Source organism: Cherax quadricarinatus, chromosome 58 (genome assembly GCF_038502225.1).
Source record: "Cherax quadricarinatus isolate ZL_2023a chromosome 58, ASM3850222v1, whole genome shotgun sequence".
NCBI lineage: Eukaryota > Metazoa > Arthropoda > Malacostraca > Decapoda > Parastacidae > Cherax > Cherax quadricarinatus.
In genome coordinates this window covers 3,321,677-3,341,792 of record NC_091349.1, presented here as the reverse complement: position 1 = coordinate 3,341,792, position 20,116 = coordinate 3,321,677, and the positions used below count along the sequence as shown (strand labels likewise).

The window sequence follows — 20,116 nt, the reverse complement described above, 5'->3', positions numbered from 1 at the left end:
TTCCCCGACACTCACAACTGGCTCTTCCTCACTCCTACAAGATGTTATTCCTCCTTGTCCTATACACGAAATCACAGCTTCCCTATCTTCATCAACATTTAACAATTCCTCAAAATATTCCCTCCATCTTCCCAATACCTCTAACTCTCCATTTAATAACTCTCCTCTCCTATTTTTAACTGACAAATCCATTTGTTCTCTAGGCTTTCTTAACTTGTTAATCTCACTCCAAAACTTTCTTATTTTCAACAAAATTTGTTGATAACATCTCACCCACTCTCTCATTTGCTCTCTTTTTACATTGCTTCACCACTCTCTTAACCTCTCTCTTTTTCTCCATATACTCTTCCCTCCTTGCATCACTTCTACTTTGTAAAAACTTCTCATATGCTAACTTTTTCTCCCTTACTACTCTCTTTACATCATTCCACCAATCGCTCCTCTTCCCTCCCGCACCCACTTTCCTGTAACCACAAACTTCTGCTGAACACTCTAACACTACATTTTTAAACCTACCCCATACCTCTTTGATCCCATTGCCTATGCTCTCATTAGCCCATCTATCCTCCAATAGCTGTTTATATCTTACCCTAACTGCCTCCTCTTTTAGTTTATAAACCTTCACCTCTCTCTTCCCTGATGCTTCTATTCTCCTTGTATCCCATCTACCTTTTACTCTCAGTGTAGCTACAACTAGAAAGTGATCTGATATATCTGTGGCCCCTCTATAAGCATGTACATCCTGAAGTCTACTCAACAGTCTTTTATCTACCAATACATAATCCAACAAACTACTGTCATTTCGCCCTACATCATATCTTGTATACTTATTTATCCACTTTTTCTTAAAATATGTATTACCTATAACTAAACCCCTTTCTATACAAAGTTCAATCAAAGGGCTCCCATTATCATTTACACCTGGCACCCCAAACTTACCTACCACACCTCTAAAAGTTTCTCCTACTTTAGCATTCAGGTCCCCTACCACAATTACTCTCTCACTTGGTTCAAAGGCTCCTATACATTCACTTAACATATCCCAAAATCTCTCTCTCTCCTCTACATTCCTCTCTTCTCCAGGTGCATACACGCTTATTATGACCCACTTTTCGCATCCAACCTTTACTTTAATCCACATAATTCTTGAATTTACACATTCATATTCTCTTTTCTCCTTCCATAACTGATCATTTAACATTACTGCTACCCCTTCCTTTGCTCTAACTCTCTCAGATACTCCAGATTTAATCCCATTTATTTCCCCCCACTGAAACTCCCCTACCCCCTTCAGCTTTGTTTCGCTTAGGGCCAGGACATCCAACTTCTTTTCATTCATAACATCAGCAATCATCTGTTTCTTGTCATCCGCACTACGTCCACGCACATTTAAGCATCCCAGTTTTATAAAGTTTTTCTTCTTCTCGTTTTTAGTAAATGTCTACAGGAGAAGGGGTTACTAGCCCATTGCTCCCGGCATTTTAGTCGCCTCATACGACATGCATGGCTTACGGAGGAAAGATTCTTTTCCACTTCCCCATGGACAATAGAAGAAATAAAGAAGAACAAGAGCTATTTAGAAAAAGGGGAAAACCTAGATGTATGTATATATATATATGCATGTGCGTGTCTGTGAAGTGTGACCAAAGTGTAAGTAGGAGTAGCAAGATATCCCTGTTATCTAGCGTGTTTATGAGACAGAAAAAGAAACCAGCAATCCTACCATCATGCAAAACAGTTACAGGTTTCTGTTTCACAGTCATCTGGCAGGACGGTAGTACTTCCCTGGGTGGTTGCTGTCTACCAACCTACTACCAATATATATATATAATATATATATATATATAAATAATATATATATATATATATATGATGGGGTCCACCTCTGGTGTAAATTGTGGGACCCATAGCCTCGGAGAAGTGGATAAAAAGGCTTCAAGGAAGAATATTTGGATTTCTTCCTGAAGCCATTTGAATATTCCACTTCCCCTACCACCCCATCTTTTAAACTATTTTTTTTTACCAATAGGAATATTTTATTACATAATATGGCACAGAGGATTTAAGAGATACATTGTTGATATAAAGGTGGCATATATATATATATATACATGTTGTTACGTGTGTGTCACCGATTATAAGGCGAAAATCTCATCCAGCTCCTCAGAGCTGGGGCGTGTGCCCAAAATGCAGCATGCATTACCCCTTTGAACAGCCGCGCTGAGCCGCTGGAACAGAAAACTAGCTGCCCTGGGATCCCTAGTTACCCTGATGAGTCTTTTTCCCAGCTCCTTAAGGAAATTAGATGCACTCTTTCCCCATGAGCCAAGGGTCTCTGAGCCTATGGGAACAAACATATAATGATGGGCAAGTTCTCCATATTTTCTAGACTTTTGGGACTCCCTAAAGCTGGCAGCTGCCCCTCCTTCCTCCCTGGTGTATTGGAGATAGGTATCAGCCAAGGTAGATGCACATGTATAGTCCCACACCACCTGCTTCCCATCTGTCCAGGCTTGAAGGGTGATACCATCTGGACGCTTCTGGCTGCCATCAGATCTGCATAGTTGGGGTGGCTCCCTTACTGCTGGGCATCCAGCTGTTGTGAGGCTCCTCTTGATAATGTTATTAACCTCCTCATGTCTTGCAATCTTTCCCTCGGATTTACGGCACACAAGACCATGGTACCCGAATCGGTCTGCTGCTTCACTGCCACAAATACACCTGTGTTCGGCGAGAATAGGGGCGGCAAGTCGAAGGGCAACACCGATGCGGATGGTCTGTGGGTCGAGGCGTGTGCCAAGGCTGGAGTTGGGAACAGCCAACAGAAAGTCCCCAGCATGAGGGGCTCTCACTGCCAGCAGGCGGGCTCTATCCTTCCCTGACACACTCTGAAACATCGTTGAGGCTATATTTTCCACTATTGGACTATCCCAGTGCGATTGTTTGTAGTTGTTGGGGGGAGCAGGTCTGGTTTCTGAGCCCGTTAGATTATCCCAGATCATTGCTCCGTCAATGAATTTTTGGTCCTGGGCTCCAATATATATATATATATATTTTTTTATTATTATTATTATCACACCGGCCGATTCCCACCAAGGCAGGGTGGCCCGAAAAAGAAAAACTTTCACCATCATTCACTCCATCACTGTCTTGCCAGAAGGGTGCTTTACACTACAGTTTTTAAACTGCAACATTAACACCCCTCCTTCAGAGTGCAGGCACTGTTAATGTTGCAGTTTAAAAACTGTAGTGTAAAGCACCCTTCTGGCAAGACAGTGATGGAGTGAATGGAGTGAATATATATATATATATATATATATATATATATATATATATATATATATGGGTAGTTTCAAATCTTTCTTTGGGTAGTTTCAAATCCCTTTGGGTAGTTTCAAATCTAGGTTGGATAAGTACATGAGTGGGAGGGGTTGGATTTGAGTGGGACTTTCACATCAGAGCTTATTTCTTGGGTGGCATTGAAAATTGGGTTGGGCAAATGTTTTGTTAGTGGGATGAATTGTAAAGGACCTGCCTAGTATGGGCCAGCAGGCCTCCTGCAGTGTTCCTCCTTTCTTATGTTCTTATGTACATATATCTATATCTACATATATCTACATATACCTATATCTACATATACCTATATCTACACACACACCCACGCACACACAAGATAGAGTACCAGCAAATGTAAAGCAATTCATGTTGGATAATCCAGCAAGAGTAAACCAAAATGTATAGGGTAAGCCAATAAAAAGCAAGAGGGCCATGATGAAAGCTGGACAATAATAATAATAAGTTTATTTCTTTGTAAAGATTACAATGTGTAATTACAATTTTGATTTGTTAAGTACAAAGATAGCCACTATCATGCCGAGGCATTTCGGGCAACTTTAAGACACTTGAAGTTCACAGCTCTTCAACCATCTTCCAGCAAGTGGAGAAATTAACGTTTGAGAAAAACCTGTTAAGTGGAAACCCAACAAGTATCTGCAGTTATGGCATGATTAACTGGACTAATTATCTGTGTGTGTGTGTTTACAAAAGAAGTGCTATGTATTTATTGTACATATTGTACTGTAGCTGTTAAAATTACATGTTAGACTGTGCTGACTCTGAAGTCGAAGGCTGTAGGCAGCTGCACCTGGTTATCAGAGGCCACCAGGAAAGTCTTAATGATTTAAGTTACAAACCAAACATGAACCGAAACCAAACATGAACCGACACCAAACACTAATGATTCATGGAGGGAGGGTCCATAGCTTGATGCTCAGTGACTGATATTGATCCAAAGATGACTCATTACCCCTCCCCCCCTTCCTTTCCATTAAAGTGACACCCATCATCTAATCCAACATCTCTAGTGAGAACAACCACTATCATTCTGACCTGTCATCTAACCCAACATCTCTTGTGAGAATGACTACTCATTTTGAAAGTAATGTCCACACTATCCATTAGGATTAGTCTGCCCAAAATGCACAGCATGCAAGTGACTTTCTTTTGTCCGTAACAATATTTTACGACATGTAAACTTACATTTATGTATACTGCAGAAAAAAAAGAGTTGTACTGTACGTATTGTATTATAATGCATCACAACATTCCCAGTGCTTGTTTATCACCAAACCTGAGTGTGAAGAGAATACCTACTCACACCTAGACTAAACATAGGCATCGAGAAAACTCCTGCTAATTACATTTTGAAGCTTGGCTCTGGGGAGGGGGCAAATTATCAGTCAGCACGCTACAACACACCCATGGCATGCAAGCTAGTTGACTGCAGTACTACTTTGTATTTGTTCTTTTTTTTTCCTCCAGTCTTATGTTAAAAATAAAAGCAAATAATTTTTTTTATTGTGCACATGTTTAAATACAACAAAGTTAACCATTCTACCAATTAACAGTCTAATTCAGAGAGGATACTTTGGATGATGTTTCGAGTCATCCCAGACCATTACAAAGCTGAGAAAAAAGGGGTGGGGAGATAGGTCAAGTTTCCTCTCCAAAAATTGTGGGTTAGTTTAAATTTTTTCAGTCACAAAAAATAGCCTTTTTCTAGTTCACTACAGAACAAGCCATTTATTCTCTGACACTTCAACATACAGGTCGGCCATCCCTAATCCGGCATCACTGGGACCTGTAGTGTGCCGGATTAGTGAGTTTGCTGGATTACAGAGTGGTTAGGTTAGAATACACTTAATTAACCTATCAATAGAGAGACTTTCTGCTACATCTTACTCATTTTCATCACTTTCTCCTCCACTGGCTTGCTGCTGTGGATTTACAACCATATGTACAATTTCTGAGTTGGTATAATGATGAAATTTGAAATTATGCTAGCCGAAATTATTGCTGGATTACTGATGGAACCGGATAACTGATTGCCAGATTAGTGATGGTCGACCTGTACTAAATTATTAAAGAACTTGCTGTACTTAATGCATTTTTAAAATTAGAATGGAAAAATGATATGCAACATGTATAGAAGGGCAGTTTCAGAATTTCTATATGGGAAGGGCTTGAGTGTCAATCTGGTTGGGAGAGGAAGGCTAGGGGTCTGGGGGCTGTGGGGTGGCCGGGGACTTGTGGGAGCAGGGGTACATGTCTTGAAACATCATTACTATTTCTTACTTGGGAGGTTGATGGAAATTAGGGGGGCTCAGCCCCTTCCCCCTTCCTGGCACTACCACTGAATGTATAATAACTTTGAAATCAGATTCCGAACTTTTCAAGGGCCAGATGCAGTGAAAATCCATTGCTAATATTGCTAATCACAGAACTGTCACTGTCCATCTTTGTGATAAGCTACAATTTGAGCATCAAATTTGGCTGTTTAAGTTGTCTATAAGGTTCTTTAAATCTAGCATTCATTTATTTTTAAGAAATTATGACCAATTTGGTGTTGCCTAAGAAAACAGTTTACTGGAATGTGACATATGGACAAAAAATAATAATCCACAAAGATTACAGATTGTGAAAATTTTTTAAACATTTGATAATGAGAACGTTATAAGTATAATCGTAAATAAATTTACCACCAGAAGACCAAATAAATGCAGTTTCAAGAAATTCATGGGTATTAAGAGCATTAAGACAACCTTTAAATACAGTATACTGTAACGGTGTAGCAACAGCTTTTTTTTATTCGTCTTTTTCCAAATTTTTTTTTGCTCCAAAATCCCCCCCCCCTCCGAATGTGCTAGTTTTGTTAAGACATGGCTACCCACTCCAGATGACCTGTATCAGCTGTAATTTTTTCTAGGAGTTCTATGCACTTAACCCTTTGAGGGTTTTGGTCGTACTAGTACGTCTTACGCGTAGGGGTTTTTGACGTACTAGTACGCATAAATTCTAGCGGCCTCAAATCTAGTGGGAGAAAGCTGGTAGGCCTTCATATGAAAGAATGGGTCTATGTGGTCAGTGTGCACAGTCTAAAAAAAATCCTGCAGCACACAGTGCACAATGAGAAAAAAAAAAACTGACCATTTTTTTGGAATAAATCAGCGACTTTGCAGTGTATTTTCGTATGGTATTTATTGTTGTATTCTAGCTTTCTTGGTCTCATTTTATAGAATGGAAGACATATTACAGAAATTGAGATGATTTTGACTGGTTTTACAATGAAAGGTGCCTTGAAATTGAGCTCAAAGTAGCAGAAATGTTCGATTTTTACCAAACTTCAAAAGTAAACAAATCGTGCCAAGCGTGCAATACACGTCAACTGGTGAGTCTAATATTCTTTCACAAGTGCACCAATAATATTTATACCATTTTTTACACTAATGCAGTAGTCTGCATAACAGTAAATCTTATATATTTTTGTGAGAATAAAAATTCAAAGTGGAAAGCAAAAGAATACAAGAGGGGCCTTGAGACGTGACTAATGACTAGAGGAAATGTCATTTTAGTGCCAGGAATGTATTTCTTGTTTATTCTGGACCCTATTCGGAAATTGGCATCTTTTGAAATTTGTGTGAAATTGGCAAAATTGCTAAATTCTGACCACTGTACTGGATAGTTGAATTTCATAAATGGGTGGTTTCTTGCACCCATTCGATAGAAAAAATGGAGTTCTAGCGAAATATTCATGTTTTTTGTCGACTAGTACAGTGAAATTGGCCGAAAATGGAGCTCAAAGTGGGCAAAATCGCCAATGCGTAAACATCGCCGAGACCGCTAACTTTGCGAGAGCATAATTCCGTAAGTTTTCTATCAAATTTCAAACTTTTGGTGTCTTTATGATCGGGAAAAGATTCTCTATCTTTTCATAAGAGAAAATAATTTTTTTTTTTAAATTTGGCCGACCCTGAGAACGAGTTTCGGAGAGGGCCTGTTGACCCTCAAAGGGTTAATAAAGCTCATGTGTGGACTTTTTTCAAGTACAGACTTCATTGCATTTGTCTTTACATACAATAAAACCATGATACAGTAGAACCCCCTGTATCTGTGGATTCAGTTTCGATGGTTTCAGTCATCCATGGTTTACTGTGGCCTGAAAATAACTCAATTTTGCTTAATAATGGCACCAAAGAACAAAAGTATTGATGGTGGCAGGGTTTCAAAGCCTATGAGAAGGTGTGAAGTGCTCCCCATCAGTGAAAAAGTGCTAATTGTTGACACTGTGCATAATTTATCAATTAAACTTTTTATGTATGTGAATGAAAAACATTTACAGGGTTCGCTACCATCCACAGTTTTAGGTATCCACGGTAGGTCTTGGAACCTATTCCCCGCAGACATTGGGGGGCTACTGCCTTGTGTCTTGACCTATTAACTAGTTATTAACTCCAAGTCAGGTCAGAATGTCTAAAGTCCCCCATCTGTCAACATCTTTAACATTGTGAAGAAAGAATCTCAAATACAGTGGTACCTCGAATTTCTGCCATAATTCATTCCAGAAGGCTGTTTGAGCGCTGTTACCGAACGAATTTGTTCCCATAAGGAATAATATAAATTAGATTATTCCTTTTCAGACCCCCAAAAATGCACTTACAAAAAAAACACTGACTAGTCACACTAGTCAATGGTCAATGGTCAATGATGGACCAAAACACTTTCATAAGCTTCTTTTTTCTATGTGCTTGCTATTTGTGTATAGATATACAGTGGACCCCCCACCTTACGATATTAATCCATTCCTGAGAGTTCATCATAAGCCGAATTAATTTTCCCCATAAGAAATAATGGAAATCAAATTAATCCGTTCCCGACACCCCAAAGTATGAAAAAAAATTTTTTTTAATACATGAAATATTAATCTTAATACACACAAACTGAAGAAGACATGCACAATTACTACTCTACTAAGAATAGAATACATGACACTTACCTTTATTGAAGATCTGGTGATGACTGATGTGAAGGGAGGAGGGGGAGAGTGCAAAAGTTATTGTTTAGAAGGGGAATCCCCCTTCCATTAGGACTTGAGGTAGCGAGTCCTTTTCCGGGGTTACTTCCCATCTTTTAATGCCACTAGGACCAGCGCGAGAGTCACTGGACCTCTGTCGCACAACAAATCTGTCCATAGAGCTCTGTACCTCCCGTTCCTTTAAGACTTTCCTAAAATGGGCCATAACATTGTTGTTGTACAGGTTGCCAACACGGCTTGCAGTAGCCATGTCAGGGTGATTTTCATCCGTAAAGGTTTGCAGTTCAACCCACTTTGCACACATTTTCTTTATCTCTAATTTTCGCCCTTTTTACCACAGGGATGGCACTAGAAGCTTTCTTGGGGTCCATGGTGACTCATTTTGCAGTTACAAGCACTAAAAACACTGGGATAATGTGAAATGTACTGAATGTATGGGTAGATGTGACCGCACTGGCTGGCTTGTAAACACTGGTGCTGAGGCCACACGTGGGACGTGTCCCGGACGAATCAATTAAGGCGAGTTTTTTATCTTGAGGCGAGGCAAAATTTTTGTGTTCAAATGCTTTATATGGCGGATTTAACGTAACGCGATGTGTTCATAAGGCAGGGGTCCACTGTATAGTGGAATTTCGGTATTTTTTTTTTTTTTTTTTTTTATTATCACACTGGCCGATTCCCACCAAGGCAGGGTGGCCCGAAAAAGAAAAACTTTCACCATCATTCACTCCATCACTGTCTTGCCAGAAGGGTGCTTTACACTACAGTTTTTAAACTGCAACATTAACACCCCTCCTTCAGAGTGCAGGTACTGTACTTCCCATCTCCAGGACTCAAGTCCGGCCTGCCGGTTTCCCTGAATCCCTTCATAAATGTTACTTTGCTCACACTCCAACAGCACGTCAAGTATTAAAAACCATTTGTCTCCATTCACTCCTATCAAACACGCTCACGCATGCCTGCTGGAAGTCCAAGCCCCTCGCACACAAAACCTCCTTTACCCCCTCCCTCCAACCCTTCCTAGGCCGACCCCTACCCCGCCTTCCTTCCACTACAGACTGATACACTCTTGAAGTCATTCTGTTTCGCTCCATTCTCTCTACATGTCCGAACCACCTCAACAACCCTTCCTCAGCCCTCTGGACAACAGTTTTGGTAATCCCGCACCTCCTCCTAACTTCCAAACTACGAATTCTCTGCATTATATTCACACGACACATTGCCCTCAGACATGACATCTCCACTGCCTCCAGCCTTCTCCTCGCTGCAACATTCATCACCCACGCTTCACACCCATATAAGAGCGTTGGTAAAACTATACTCTCATACATTCCCCTCTTTGCCTCCAAGGACAAAGTTCTTTGTCTCCACAGACTCCTAAGTGCACCACTCACTCTTTTTCCCTCATCAATTCTATGATTCACCTCATCTTTCATAGACCCATCCGCTGACACGTCCACTCCCAAATATCTTAATACGTTCACCTCCTCCATACTCTCTCCCTCCAATCTGATATTCAATCTTTCATCACCTAATCTTTTTGTTATCCTCATAACCTTACTCTTTCCTGTATTCACCTTTAATTTTCTTCTTTTGCACACCCTACCAAATTCATCCACCAATCTCTGCAGCTTCTCTTCAGAATCTCCCAAGAGCACAGTGTCATCAGCAAAGAGCAGCTGTGACAACTCCCACTTTGTGTGTGATTCTTTATCTTTTAACTCCACGCCTCTTGCCAAGACCCTCGCATTTACTTCTCTTACAACCCCATCTATAAATATATTAAACAACCACGGTGACATCACACATCCTTGTCTAAGGCCTACTTTTACTGGGAAAAAATTTCCCTCTTTCCTACATACTCTAACTTGAGCCTCACTATCCTCGTAAAAACTCTTCACTGCTTTCAGTAACCTACCTCCTACACCATACACTTGCAACATCTGCCACATTGCCCCCCTATCCACCCTGTCATACGCCTTTTCCAAATCCATAAATGCCACAAAGACCTCTTTAGCCTTATCTAAATACTGTTCACTTATATGTTTCACTGTAAACACCTGGTCCACACACCCCCTACCTTTCCTAAAGCCTCCTTGTTCATCTGCTATCCTATTCTCCGTCTTACTCTTAATTCTTTCAATTATAACTCTACCATACACTTTACCAGGTACACTCAACAGACTTATCCCCCTATAATTTTTGCACTCTCTTTTATCCCCTTTGCCTTTATACAAAGGAACTATGCATGCTCTCTGCCAATCCCTAGGTACCTTACCCTCTTCCATACATTTATTAAATAATTGCACCAACCACTCCAAAACTATATCCCCACCTGCTTTTAACATTTCTATCTTTATCCCATCAATCCCGGCTGCCTTACCCCCTTTCATTTTACCTACTGCCTCACGAACTTCCCCCACAATCACAACTGGCTCTTCCTCACTCCTACAAGATGTTATTCCTCCTTGCCCTATACACGAAATCACAGCTTCCCTATCTTCATCAACATTTAACAATTCCTCAAAATATTCCCTCCATCTTCCCAATACCTCTAACTCTCCATTTAATAACTCTCCTCTCCTATTTTTAACTGACAAATCCATTTGTTCTCTAGGCTTTCTTAACTTGTTAATCTCACTCCAAAACTTTTTCTTATTTTCAACAAAATTTGTTGATAACATCTCACCCACTCTCTCATTTGCTCTCTTTTTACATTGCTTCACCACTCTCTTAACCTCTCTCTTTTTCTCCATATACTCTTCCCTCCTTGCATCACTTCTACTTTGTAAAAACTTCTCATATGCTAACTTTTTCTCCCTTACTACTCTCTTTACATCATCATTCCACCAATCGCTCCTCTTCCCTCCTGCACCCACTTTCCTGTAACCACAAACTTCTGCTGAACACTCTAACACTACATTTTTAAACCTACCCCATACCTCTTCGACCCCATTGCCTATGCTCTCATTAGCCCATCTATCCTCCAATAGCTGTTTATATCTTACCCTAACTGCCTCCTCTTTTAGTTTATAAACCTTCACCTCTCTCTTCCCTGATGCTTCTATTCTCCTTGTATCCCATCTACCTTTTACTCTCAGTGTAGCTACAACTAGAAAGTGATCTGATATATCTGTGGCCCCTCTATAAACATGTACATCCTGAAGTCTACTCAACAGTCTTTTATCTACCAATACATAATCCAACAAACTACTGTCATTTCGCCCTACATCATATCGTGTATACTTATTTATCCTCTTTTTCTTAAAATATTTTTTATTATTATTATCACACTGGCCGATTCCCACCAAGGCAGGGTGGCCCGAAAAAGAAAAACTTTCACCATCATTCACTCCATCACTGTCTTGCCAGAAGGGTGCTTTACACTACAGTTTTTAAACTGCAACATTAACACCCCTCCTTCAGAGTGCAGGCACTGTACTTCCCATCTCCAGGACTCAAGTCCGGCCTGCCGGTTTCCCTGAATCCCTTCATAAATGTTACTTTGCTCACACTCCAACAGCACGTCAAGTATTAAAAACCATTTGTCTCCATTCACTCCTATCAAACACGCTCACGCATGCCTGCTGGAAGTCCAAGCCCCTCGCACACAAAACCTCCTTTACCCCCTCCCTCCAACCCTTCCTAGGCCGACCCCTACCCCGCCTTCCTTCCACTACAGACTGATACACTCTTGAAGTTATTCTGTTTCGCTCCATTCTCTCTACATGTCCGAACCACCTCAACAACCCTTCCTCAGCCCTCTGGACAACAGTTTTGGTAATCCCGCACCTCCTCCTAACTTCCAAACTACGAATTCTCTGCATTATATTCACACCACACATTGCCCTCAGACATGACATCTCCACTGCCTCCAGCCTTCTCCTCGCTGCAACATTCATCACCCATGCTTCACACCCATATAAGAGCGTTGGTAAAACTATACTCTCATACATTCCCCTCTTTGCCTCCAAGGACAAAGTTCTCTGTCTCCACAGACTCCTAAGTGCACCACTCACTCTTTTTCCCTCATCAATTCTATGATTCACCTCATCTTTCATAGACCCATCCGCTGACACGTCCACTCCCAAATATCTGAATACGTTCACCTCCTCCATACTCTCTCCCTCCAATCTGATATTCAATCTTTCATCACCTAATCTTTTTGTTATCCTCATAACCTTACTCTTTCCTGTATTCACCTTTAATTTTCTTCTTTTGCACACCCTACCAAATTCATCCACCAATCTCTGCAGCTTCTCTTCAGAATCTCCCAAGAGCACAGTGTCATCAGCAAAGAGCAGCTGTGACAACTCCCACCCTGTGTGTGATTCTTTATCTTTTAACTCCACGCCTCTTGCCAAGACCCTCGCATTTACTTCTCTTACAACCCCATCTATAAATATATTAAACAACCACGGTGACATCACACATCCTTGTCTAAGGCCTACTTTTACTGGGAAAAAATTTCCCTCTTTTCTACATACTCTAACTTGAGCCTCACTATCCTCGTAAAAACTCTTCACTGCTTTCAGTAACCTACCTCCTACACCATACACTTGCAACATCTGCCACATTGCCCCCCTATCCACCCTGTCATACGCCTTTTCCAAATCCATAAATGCCACAAAGACCTCTTTAGCCTTATCTAAATACTGTTCACTTATATGTTTCACTGTAAACACCTGGTCCACACACCCCCTACCTTTCCTAAAGCCTCCTTGTTCATCTGCTATCCTATTCTCCGTCTTACTCTTAATTCTTTCAATTATAACTCTACCATACACTTTACCAGGTACACTCAACAGACTTATCCCCCTATAATTTTTGCACTCTCTTTTATCCCCTTTGCCTTTATACAAAGGAACTATGCATGCTCTCTGCCAATCCCTAGGTACCTTACCCTCTTCCATACATTTATTAAATAATTGCACCAACCACTCCAAAACTATATCCCCACCTGCTTTTAACATTTCTATCTTTATCCCATCAATCCCGGCTGCCTTACCCCCTTTCATTTTACCTACTGCCTCACGAACTTCCCCCACACTCACAACTGGCTCTTCCTCACTCCTACAAGATGTTATTCCTCCTTGCCCTATACACGAAATCACAGCTTCCCTATCTTCATCAACATTTAACAATTCCTCAAAATATTCCCTCCATCTTCCCAATACCTCTAACTCTCCATTTAATAACTCTCCTCTCCTATTTTTAACTGACAAATCCATTTGTTCTCTAGGCTTCCTTAACTTGTTAATCTCACTCCAAAACTTTTTCTTATTTTCAACAAAATTTGTTGATAACAGCTCACCCACTCTCTCATTTGCTCTCTTTTTACATTGCTTCACCACTCTCTTAACCTCTCTCTTTTTCTCCATATACTCTTCCCTCCTTGCATCACTTCTACTTTGTAAAAACTTCTCATATGCTAACTTTTTCTCCCTTACTACTCTCTTTACATCATCATTCCACCAATCGCTCCTCTTCCCTCCTGCACCCACTTTCCTGTAACCACAAACTTCTGCTGAACACTCTAACACTACATTTTTAAACCTACCCCATTCCTCTTCGACCCCATTGCCTATGCTCTCATTAGCCCATCTATCCTCCAATAGCTGTTTATATCTTACCCTAACTGCCTCCTCTTTTAGTTTATAAACCTTCACCTCTCTCTTCCCTGATGCTTCTATTCTCCTTGTATCCCATCTACCTTTTACTCTCAGTGTAGCTACAACTAGAAAGTGATCTGATATATCTGTGGCCCCTCTATAAACATGTACATCCTGAAGTCTACTCAACAGTCTTTTATCTACTAATACATAATCCAACAAACTACTGTCATTTCGCCCTACATCATATCGTGTATACTTATTTATCCTCTTTTTCTTAAAATATGTATTACCTATAACTAAACCCCTTTCTATACAAAGTTCAATCAAAGGGCTCCCATTATCATTTACACCTGGCACCCCAAACTTACCTACCACACCCTCTCTAAAAGTTTCTCCTACTTTAGCATTCAGGTCCCCTACCACAATTACTCTCTCACTTGGTTCAAAGGCTCCTATACATTCACTTAACATCTCCCAAAATCTCTCTCTCTCCTCTGCATTCCTCTCTTCTCCAGGTGCATACACGCTTATTATGACCCACTTCTCGCATCCAACCTTTACTTTAATCCACATAATTCTTGAATTTACACATTCATATTCTCTTTTCTCCTTCCATTCCAGAAGGCTGTTCGAGTGCTGCTTCAATTGAGTACCAAACAAGTTCTTCCCAACCAATTTTCTGTTTGGTTGGCCGTTATCACTAATTGTCGTAGGTCCCATGGTGATTTATTTATACAATACAAAAAAAAAAAAAAATTACAAAGAAACACAAAATAGTTTACAGAGTTCTAGCAGGTTGTATTTGTTTGGACAAGTGCTGAGCTTTGTTTGAGTAGGGAACTGGTTGTACACCGAGGTTCCACTGTAGATCTGTCTTCCTGGCGAATCTGGTGGATGCTCGAGTATTAAAGGCCTGTATTACAGTACATTTAAGGCAGGAATTCACAACAACCCGGACTTAGCAGAGGTAAACTCATTACACTTCTGTTCATTCTGGACCATTCAAGTCATCTAGGAGAAAAAGCAGAGAAGGCCACAAGAGACAACAGGAGGAAAATGAGATTAGTAGTAATATTTTAGTTGGTAGTAGGTGGTAGTAGTACTTGTAGTAGGTGGTAGTAGTAATAGGTCATAGTAGTATTAGTAATGGTAGATGGTAGTAGTTCATAGCGGTAGTAATCACCTGAATGTCAGAGTAATCGAGTTTGCCTGGGAAGTGATGGCACATCAAGAAGACACAGTCAAACAAGTTGTGACTTGCTAGTCTGTGCTCTAATCAAAATGAGTTTCATTAATAAATCCACATTTTTACAAAAACTTCCAGCTAAGTTATAAATCTGTATAACAGAAGGACATCCACATTCAATTAAGAGAAAAGTGAGCCATCCTAATATGGCGAAAAGCATATAATAGGCTTGTTTCACATTCTCATGGCAGGATGGAAGCACTTCCCTAGGGGACTGCATCTGCTATTCTAATACCAAGGAAAACAAAAGGAAGAACAAAAGCACCTGCAAGCAGGTGTATACTAGATCCTTATGTGCACTCATTCTATGATTAAACATTCAAGCATGATATACATGTGTATCTGGATGAGATATGAGGACATTAACAAAGGGTTAGCTATAAAGGCCCAAGCACTATGGGCTTTCTGCTTGCACAACTAAATGTCACCCATCTCTGTAAAAACATTGTATCATGCTGAAATAAAACTATTATTACATATACTGACTTGAAAAACCTAGATCTAACAAACCCTAATTTAATGAACCAACTCTGTCCAGACAACACCCAGAAAAAAAATAAGTTTCTTGTATCCTGTGTTGTCTGTTATGGCTATAATCCACTAGGTAAATGCATTTCAGATTTAATAGACCAAATCTTAAATCAGAATTGTTATCAATCTTAAGTCTGGGTTTAAGTCTGTTAAATTAAGAATTGTTCATTATTGTGGCAGTTCCCCCGAGTTAACCGATTTTTCGATTTAATGGACAAAGTACATTAAAGCCAGAATTTTCCATTATGATTATAGAAAAAATGTGAGTTAGTGGGTATCCCCTCTCTCCCATATTAGTCCATTAAATTAAAGGTTAGCTACATATACAAAGAAACAAACGCTAAACTGGTATGGGTCGTACAATTGTAGGGACAGCCTCAGTTCAGTTATAAAATATTGCCACAAAGTATGTGTGTAACTTCTATATACCATAACTATAATAAGTATGTACATGCAATATGCAAATTTTCCAGTTAAAATACAAAGCTCTTGTAAGTAAGTTTACTTAGGTACAGGCACATGCAAGTTTAATTATCATGCATAGTTTAACATGTGTAAATCACCTAGAATAACCCCAAAAGTCAGATAAAGTGACTCATTTCCATTGATGTCCTTGTAATATCTTATTTAAAACCTAGCTGTACATTTTATACGGTTGGGATCCTCTCCAAAATACGATACTACGTGCCGCAAACTGCCCTTCTCACACTATACCATTCACTTGTATATCCATACCTCACCTATGCTATCTGTGCTTGGGGTTCAACTGCAGCAACACACCTAAAGCCAATAATAACCCAACAAAAAGCCACAGTAAGAATAATCACTAAATCCCATCCCTGGCAACACCCCCCCCTCCCCACTCTTCATAGATCTAAACTTACTCCCTGTTCAGAACATCCACACTTACTACTGTGCAATCTACATCTACAGGACCTTAAATTCCGATATTAACCTTGACCTAAAACGCTTTCTTGATAGTTGTGACAGAACCCACAGGCACAACACCAGACACAAACATCTCTATGACATTCCCCGTGTCCGACTAAACCTTTACAAAAATTCAATGTATGTCAAAGGCCCTAAAATCTGGAACACCCTACCTGAAAATGCTAAAACTGCACACACATTCATCACCTTCAAAACTACCATCAGAAAACATCTTATCTCCCTGATACACCCTGTCAACTAATTACACGAATACCACCTGGTGGTTAACACTTACACTCACTCACCCATTTGACCATAAACAGAAATATCAATCTCAATCTCAAAATAATGAATCTTAACTAGTCATAAGTTGGCCTGTGATACTCCAATACTGAAACTATGTATAGTGCCAAAACAAAAGCATTCACAATGCTAAACTCACAAACTAGTATTTAGTCACTTAGCCATAATACCAACTTACCTCATAATTTTGTAATATTTTAAACTTAAGATTTAATCTAAGTCTGCCCGAAATGCCTAGCCATGCTAGGTGTTCTAGTGGTACACTAATTATTTTACTACATGTAAACCACACAATAACCAAATTCTGTAAACTCAGCATTGTAATCCTTATAGAGAATAAACTTTGAATTTGAATTTGAATTTGAAGACCATTACTATTCAGCTTAACCTCGGAGGGTTATTAACCCAGGATAACTCAAGAAAGCAAGTCATCAAGGGTCATCTTCACTGGCATCTTAGGGGCCTCTCCAAGGATGTGGCAATATCTTAAACCCAGGTACCCACTTGCTGCTAAGTGAGCATAAGCAAATGCATGAAGAAACCATGCCTTATTTTATTGTAGAGTTAACATTCATGTACCTAATATGGTAAGATAATCCTGTCTTTAATGTTCATGTAAATAACCTAGTGTACTGTATTCCTATAGTATCTCCTATTGTAAATGATTTTCACACAGTAGAGTTACTTAGCAATTTTAACTTTTAAGGTTATAATCAATATTGATTCCTATTGTAACTTACTGCTAGGCTTTAAATAAGACATTACATGAATTCCAATGGAAATTAAAGTCACTTTGCTTGACTTTCTTGGGTTATCTTCAGTAATTTACACACATGTTAAACTGTACGATACTACTTGTACAGCGGTACCTCGAGTTACGAACTTAATTCGTTCCCGAAATGCCTAGTCATGCTAGGCACGATAGTGACCCTCTCTGTAATTAGTATTTTATAATATGTAAACCCCACATTGTAATCTTTACAGACAATAAACTTCTGATTTGATTCGATCTGAGAAGGCTGTTTGAGTGCCAATACTGAAGGAATTTGTTCCCATAAGGAATAATGTAAATTAGATTAGTCTGTTTCAGACCCCCAAAAATACACTTACAAAAGCACTTACAAAAATACACTTACATAATTGTTCGAGTTGGGAGCTGTTCGAAACTCTAAGTACCACTGTACTTGTACCTCAAAATAAACTTACTTTGTATACTCTAAGGATTAAAATAATTAACAAAAATTTTCATACAGTCTACACAGAAAGGAGAGCTTATCCTCTAGTCAAAATTAAAACTATCATGTTACAATGGTTAGGCAGTTAAAAGTAATGTATTCTGAGGACCTCAATGGAAATAATTCACTGACTTTCTTGGGGAGTTGTTGAAGTTAGATAGCACAAGTTAATATGCAAGACAATTTTAATATAAAAAAATTATGTAATATTTTACCTAAACAAACTTAATGGTAAAGCACATTAAGCAGACCGAATAATTACCTTTAAATATGACTACAACGGTATTTATTGCAGCCATCGCATAATTTTATAACGGCCTAAAAAAAAAAGCATGGTGAATATAAATAAAGCTCACTTTTGTCTGGGGGTATATAAAATATTCATGAAACTGATCATTTTTTTCATTTATATGAAAATTCTAAATTATTATTATTATTATAATCAAGGGGGAAGCGCTAAACCCGGAGGATTATACAGCGCCTGGGGGGGGGGGATGTGGAAGGCATTCAGGCTTAATTCGGGGAACTGGAGCACAGATCCAATTCCCTAAATCAAGAGCCCCTCACCAACATCAAGGAACCTTCCTTGAGGGGTGAAAATTCTAAAAACCTTGATAATTTCTGGAAGTTTTTGACTGCACCTTAGAAGTAATGAATTATATAACAGAATATGTTTCTTATCCACGAAAAATTTGTCTTATGTCATCTTGAATACTTTGATTAATTACTGAATAATTTTTTTTTTTTAAATTTACATTACAAAACTTTCTGCAATGGCCTAAATGGAAATCAATCATATCTGTTTGACTTTATTATTGTTATCCTAGGTTAAAAAGTAGTATATAATGTACTATTTATGCCCATAATATTATACCTATAAATTCTCGAAAAAGTTTAAAACATGAACAATATATAGATGTACTTAATTGCTGCATTTGGAAACATACTATTTGTGGCATATAATGTTGATGTGAAGAATAATAACTTAAGACAACACAACATTTATATGTAGTTTTATAACCTTTCGAGAGAAAGTCCATCTGTAAAGGGCAGGAACTATCTAGCTTAACAGGAGCTAATATGATTTTATATATCTAGTATATTCCAGATCTTTTCCCCCTTACTATAAATATTATCCACTGGTCCACGCCTTGCATAATTCTCGCCTGCAGTCCTGTACAGGCAAAAATGTTTAGGAATTAAAGAGCAGAGGCTATCACTGACCAGGACGCGATACACTTATTTAACACTCACTCAGAAACACAAATCCCGAGTGCACTCGTTTATAGATGAACTTGTGTAGGATTTTGGCTGTAAACAGGGTGTTAATGGAGAGGTTAGAGAGACAGGTTGACTGCTAAATCACCAACAAGACAGCAGCAACACCCCCGTCCAGCAGACTAGCCCTCTCTCCTTACCCCTGCTGTAGAGGCCTGCTAGCTCCTTAGCGCCCTTGTGGTATGGCCCCCAGCGGGGCTTGGTCTTCTCCTCCTCATTGGTGGCGGAGTTGTCATTGGGGTCGTCCTCGAGCATGGAGTTGTGGAGAATATGGTCCTCAGACTTGAGAGAGGTCGCCATCTTCCCCAGGACTCACCCCTGACTGACGCACACTCGCCCCTCACACACCCACTTAGCCTCCCCCCCGCACCACCCTCCACGCACTCTTTTTTTTTTTGCTCTCCCCGCCACACCTCCACTCCACACACCCCTCACAGTTCGCGTCGAAACTCTCAGCTTGTGTATGTTCTGTGGGTGGATGGAGAGATACGACCCACTGGAGGGAGGAAGGGGAGTGAAAAATGGTGGTGAAGATGTGGCAGCTGGAGGAGTGTTTGTCGCAGCCGCCGACGGCACTGTTGCATGCAAGCTTTACTGCGCTAACGTT

The 20,116-nt window shown here is 39.7% G+C and overlaps 1 protein-coding gene across 2 annotated transcripts in view; it reads right to left on the bottom strand.

The window, feature by feature from the left end:
* Kua (Plasmanylethanolamine desaturase Kua) overlaps positions 1-19,851 on the bottom strand; it is a 44,770-nt gene extending 24,919 nt beyond the window's left edge. Inside the window, exon 1 of one of the 2 annotated variants that reach the window (XM_053790002.2) lies at positions 19,650-19,851. In XM_053790002.2, coding sequence (XP_053645977.1) covers positions 19,650-19,809 — 160 coding nt within the window. In that variant the 5' untranslated portion in view covers positions 19,810-19,851. Of the gene's footprint in view, positions 1-19,485; positions 19,620-19,649 lie in introns of those variants that run through there. The other variant, XM_053790003.2, reaches the window with a different exon arrangement.
* Positions 19,852-20,116: the final 265 nt, after the last annotated feature.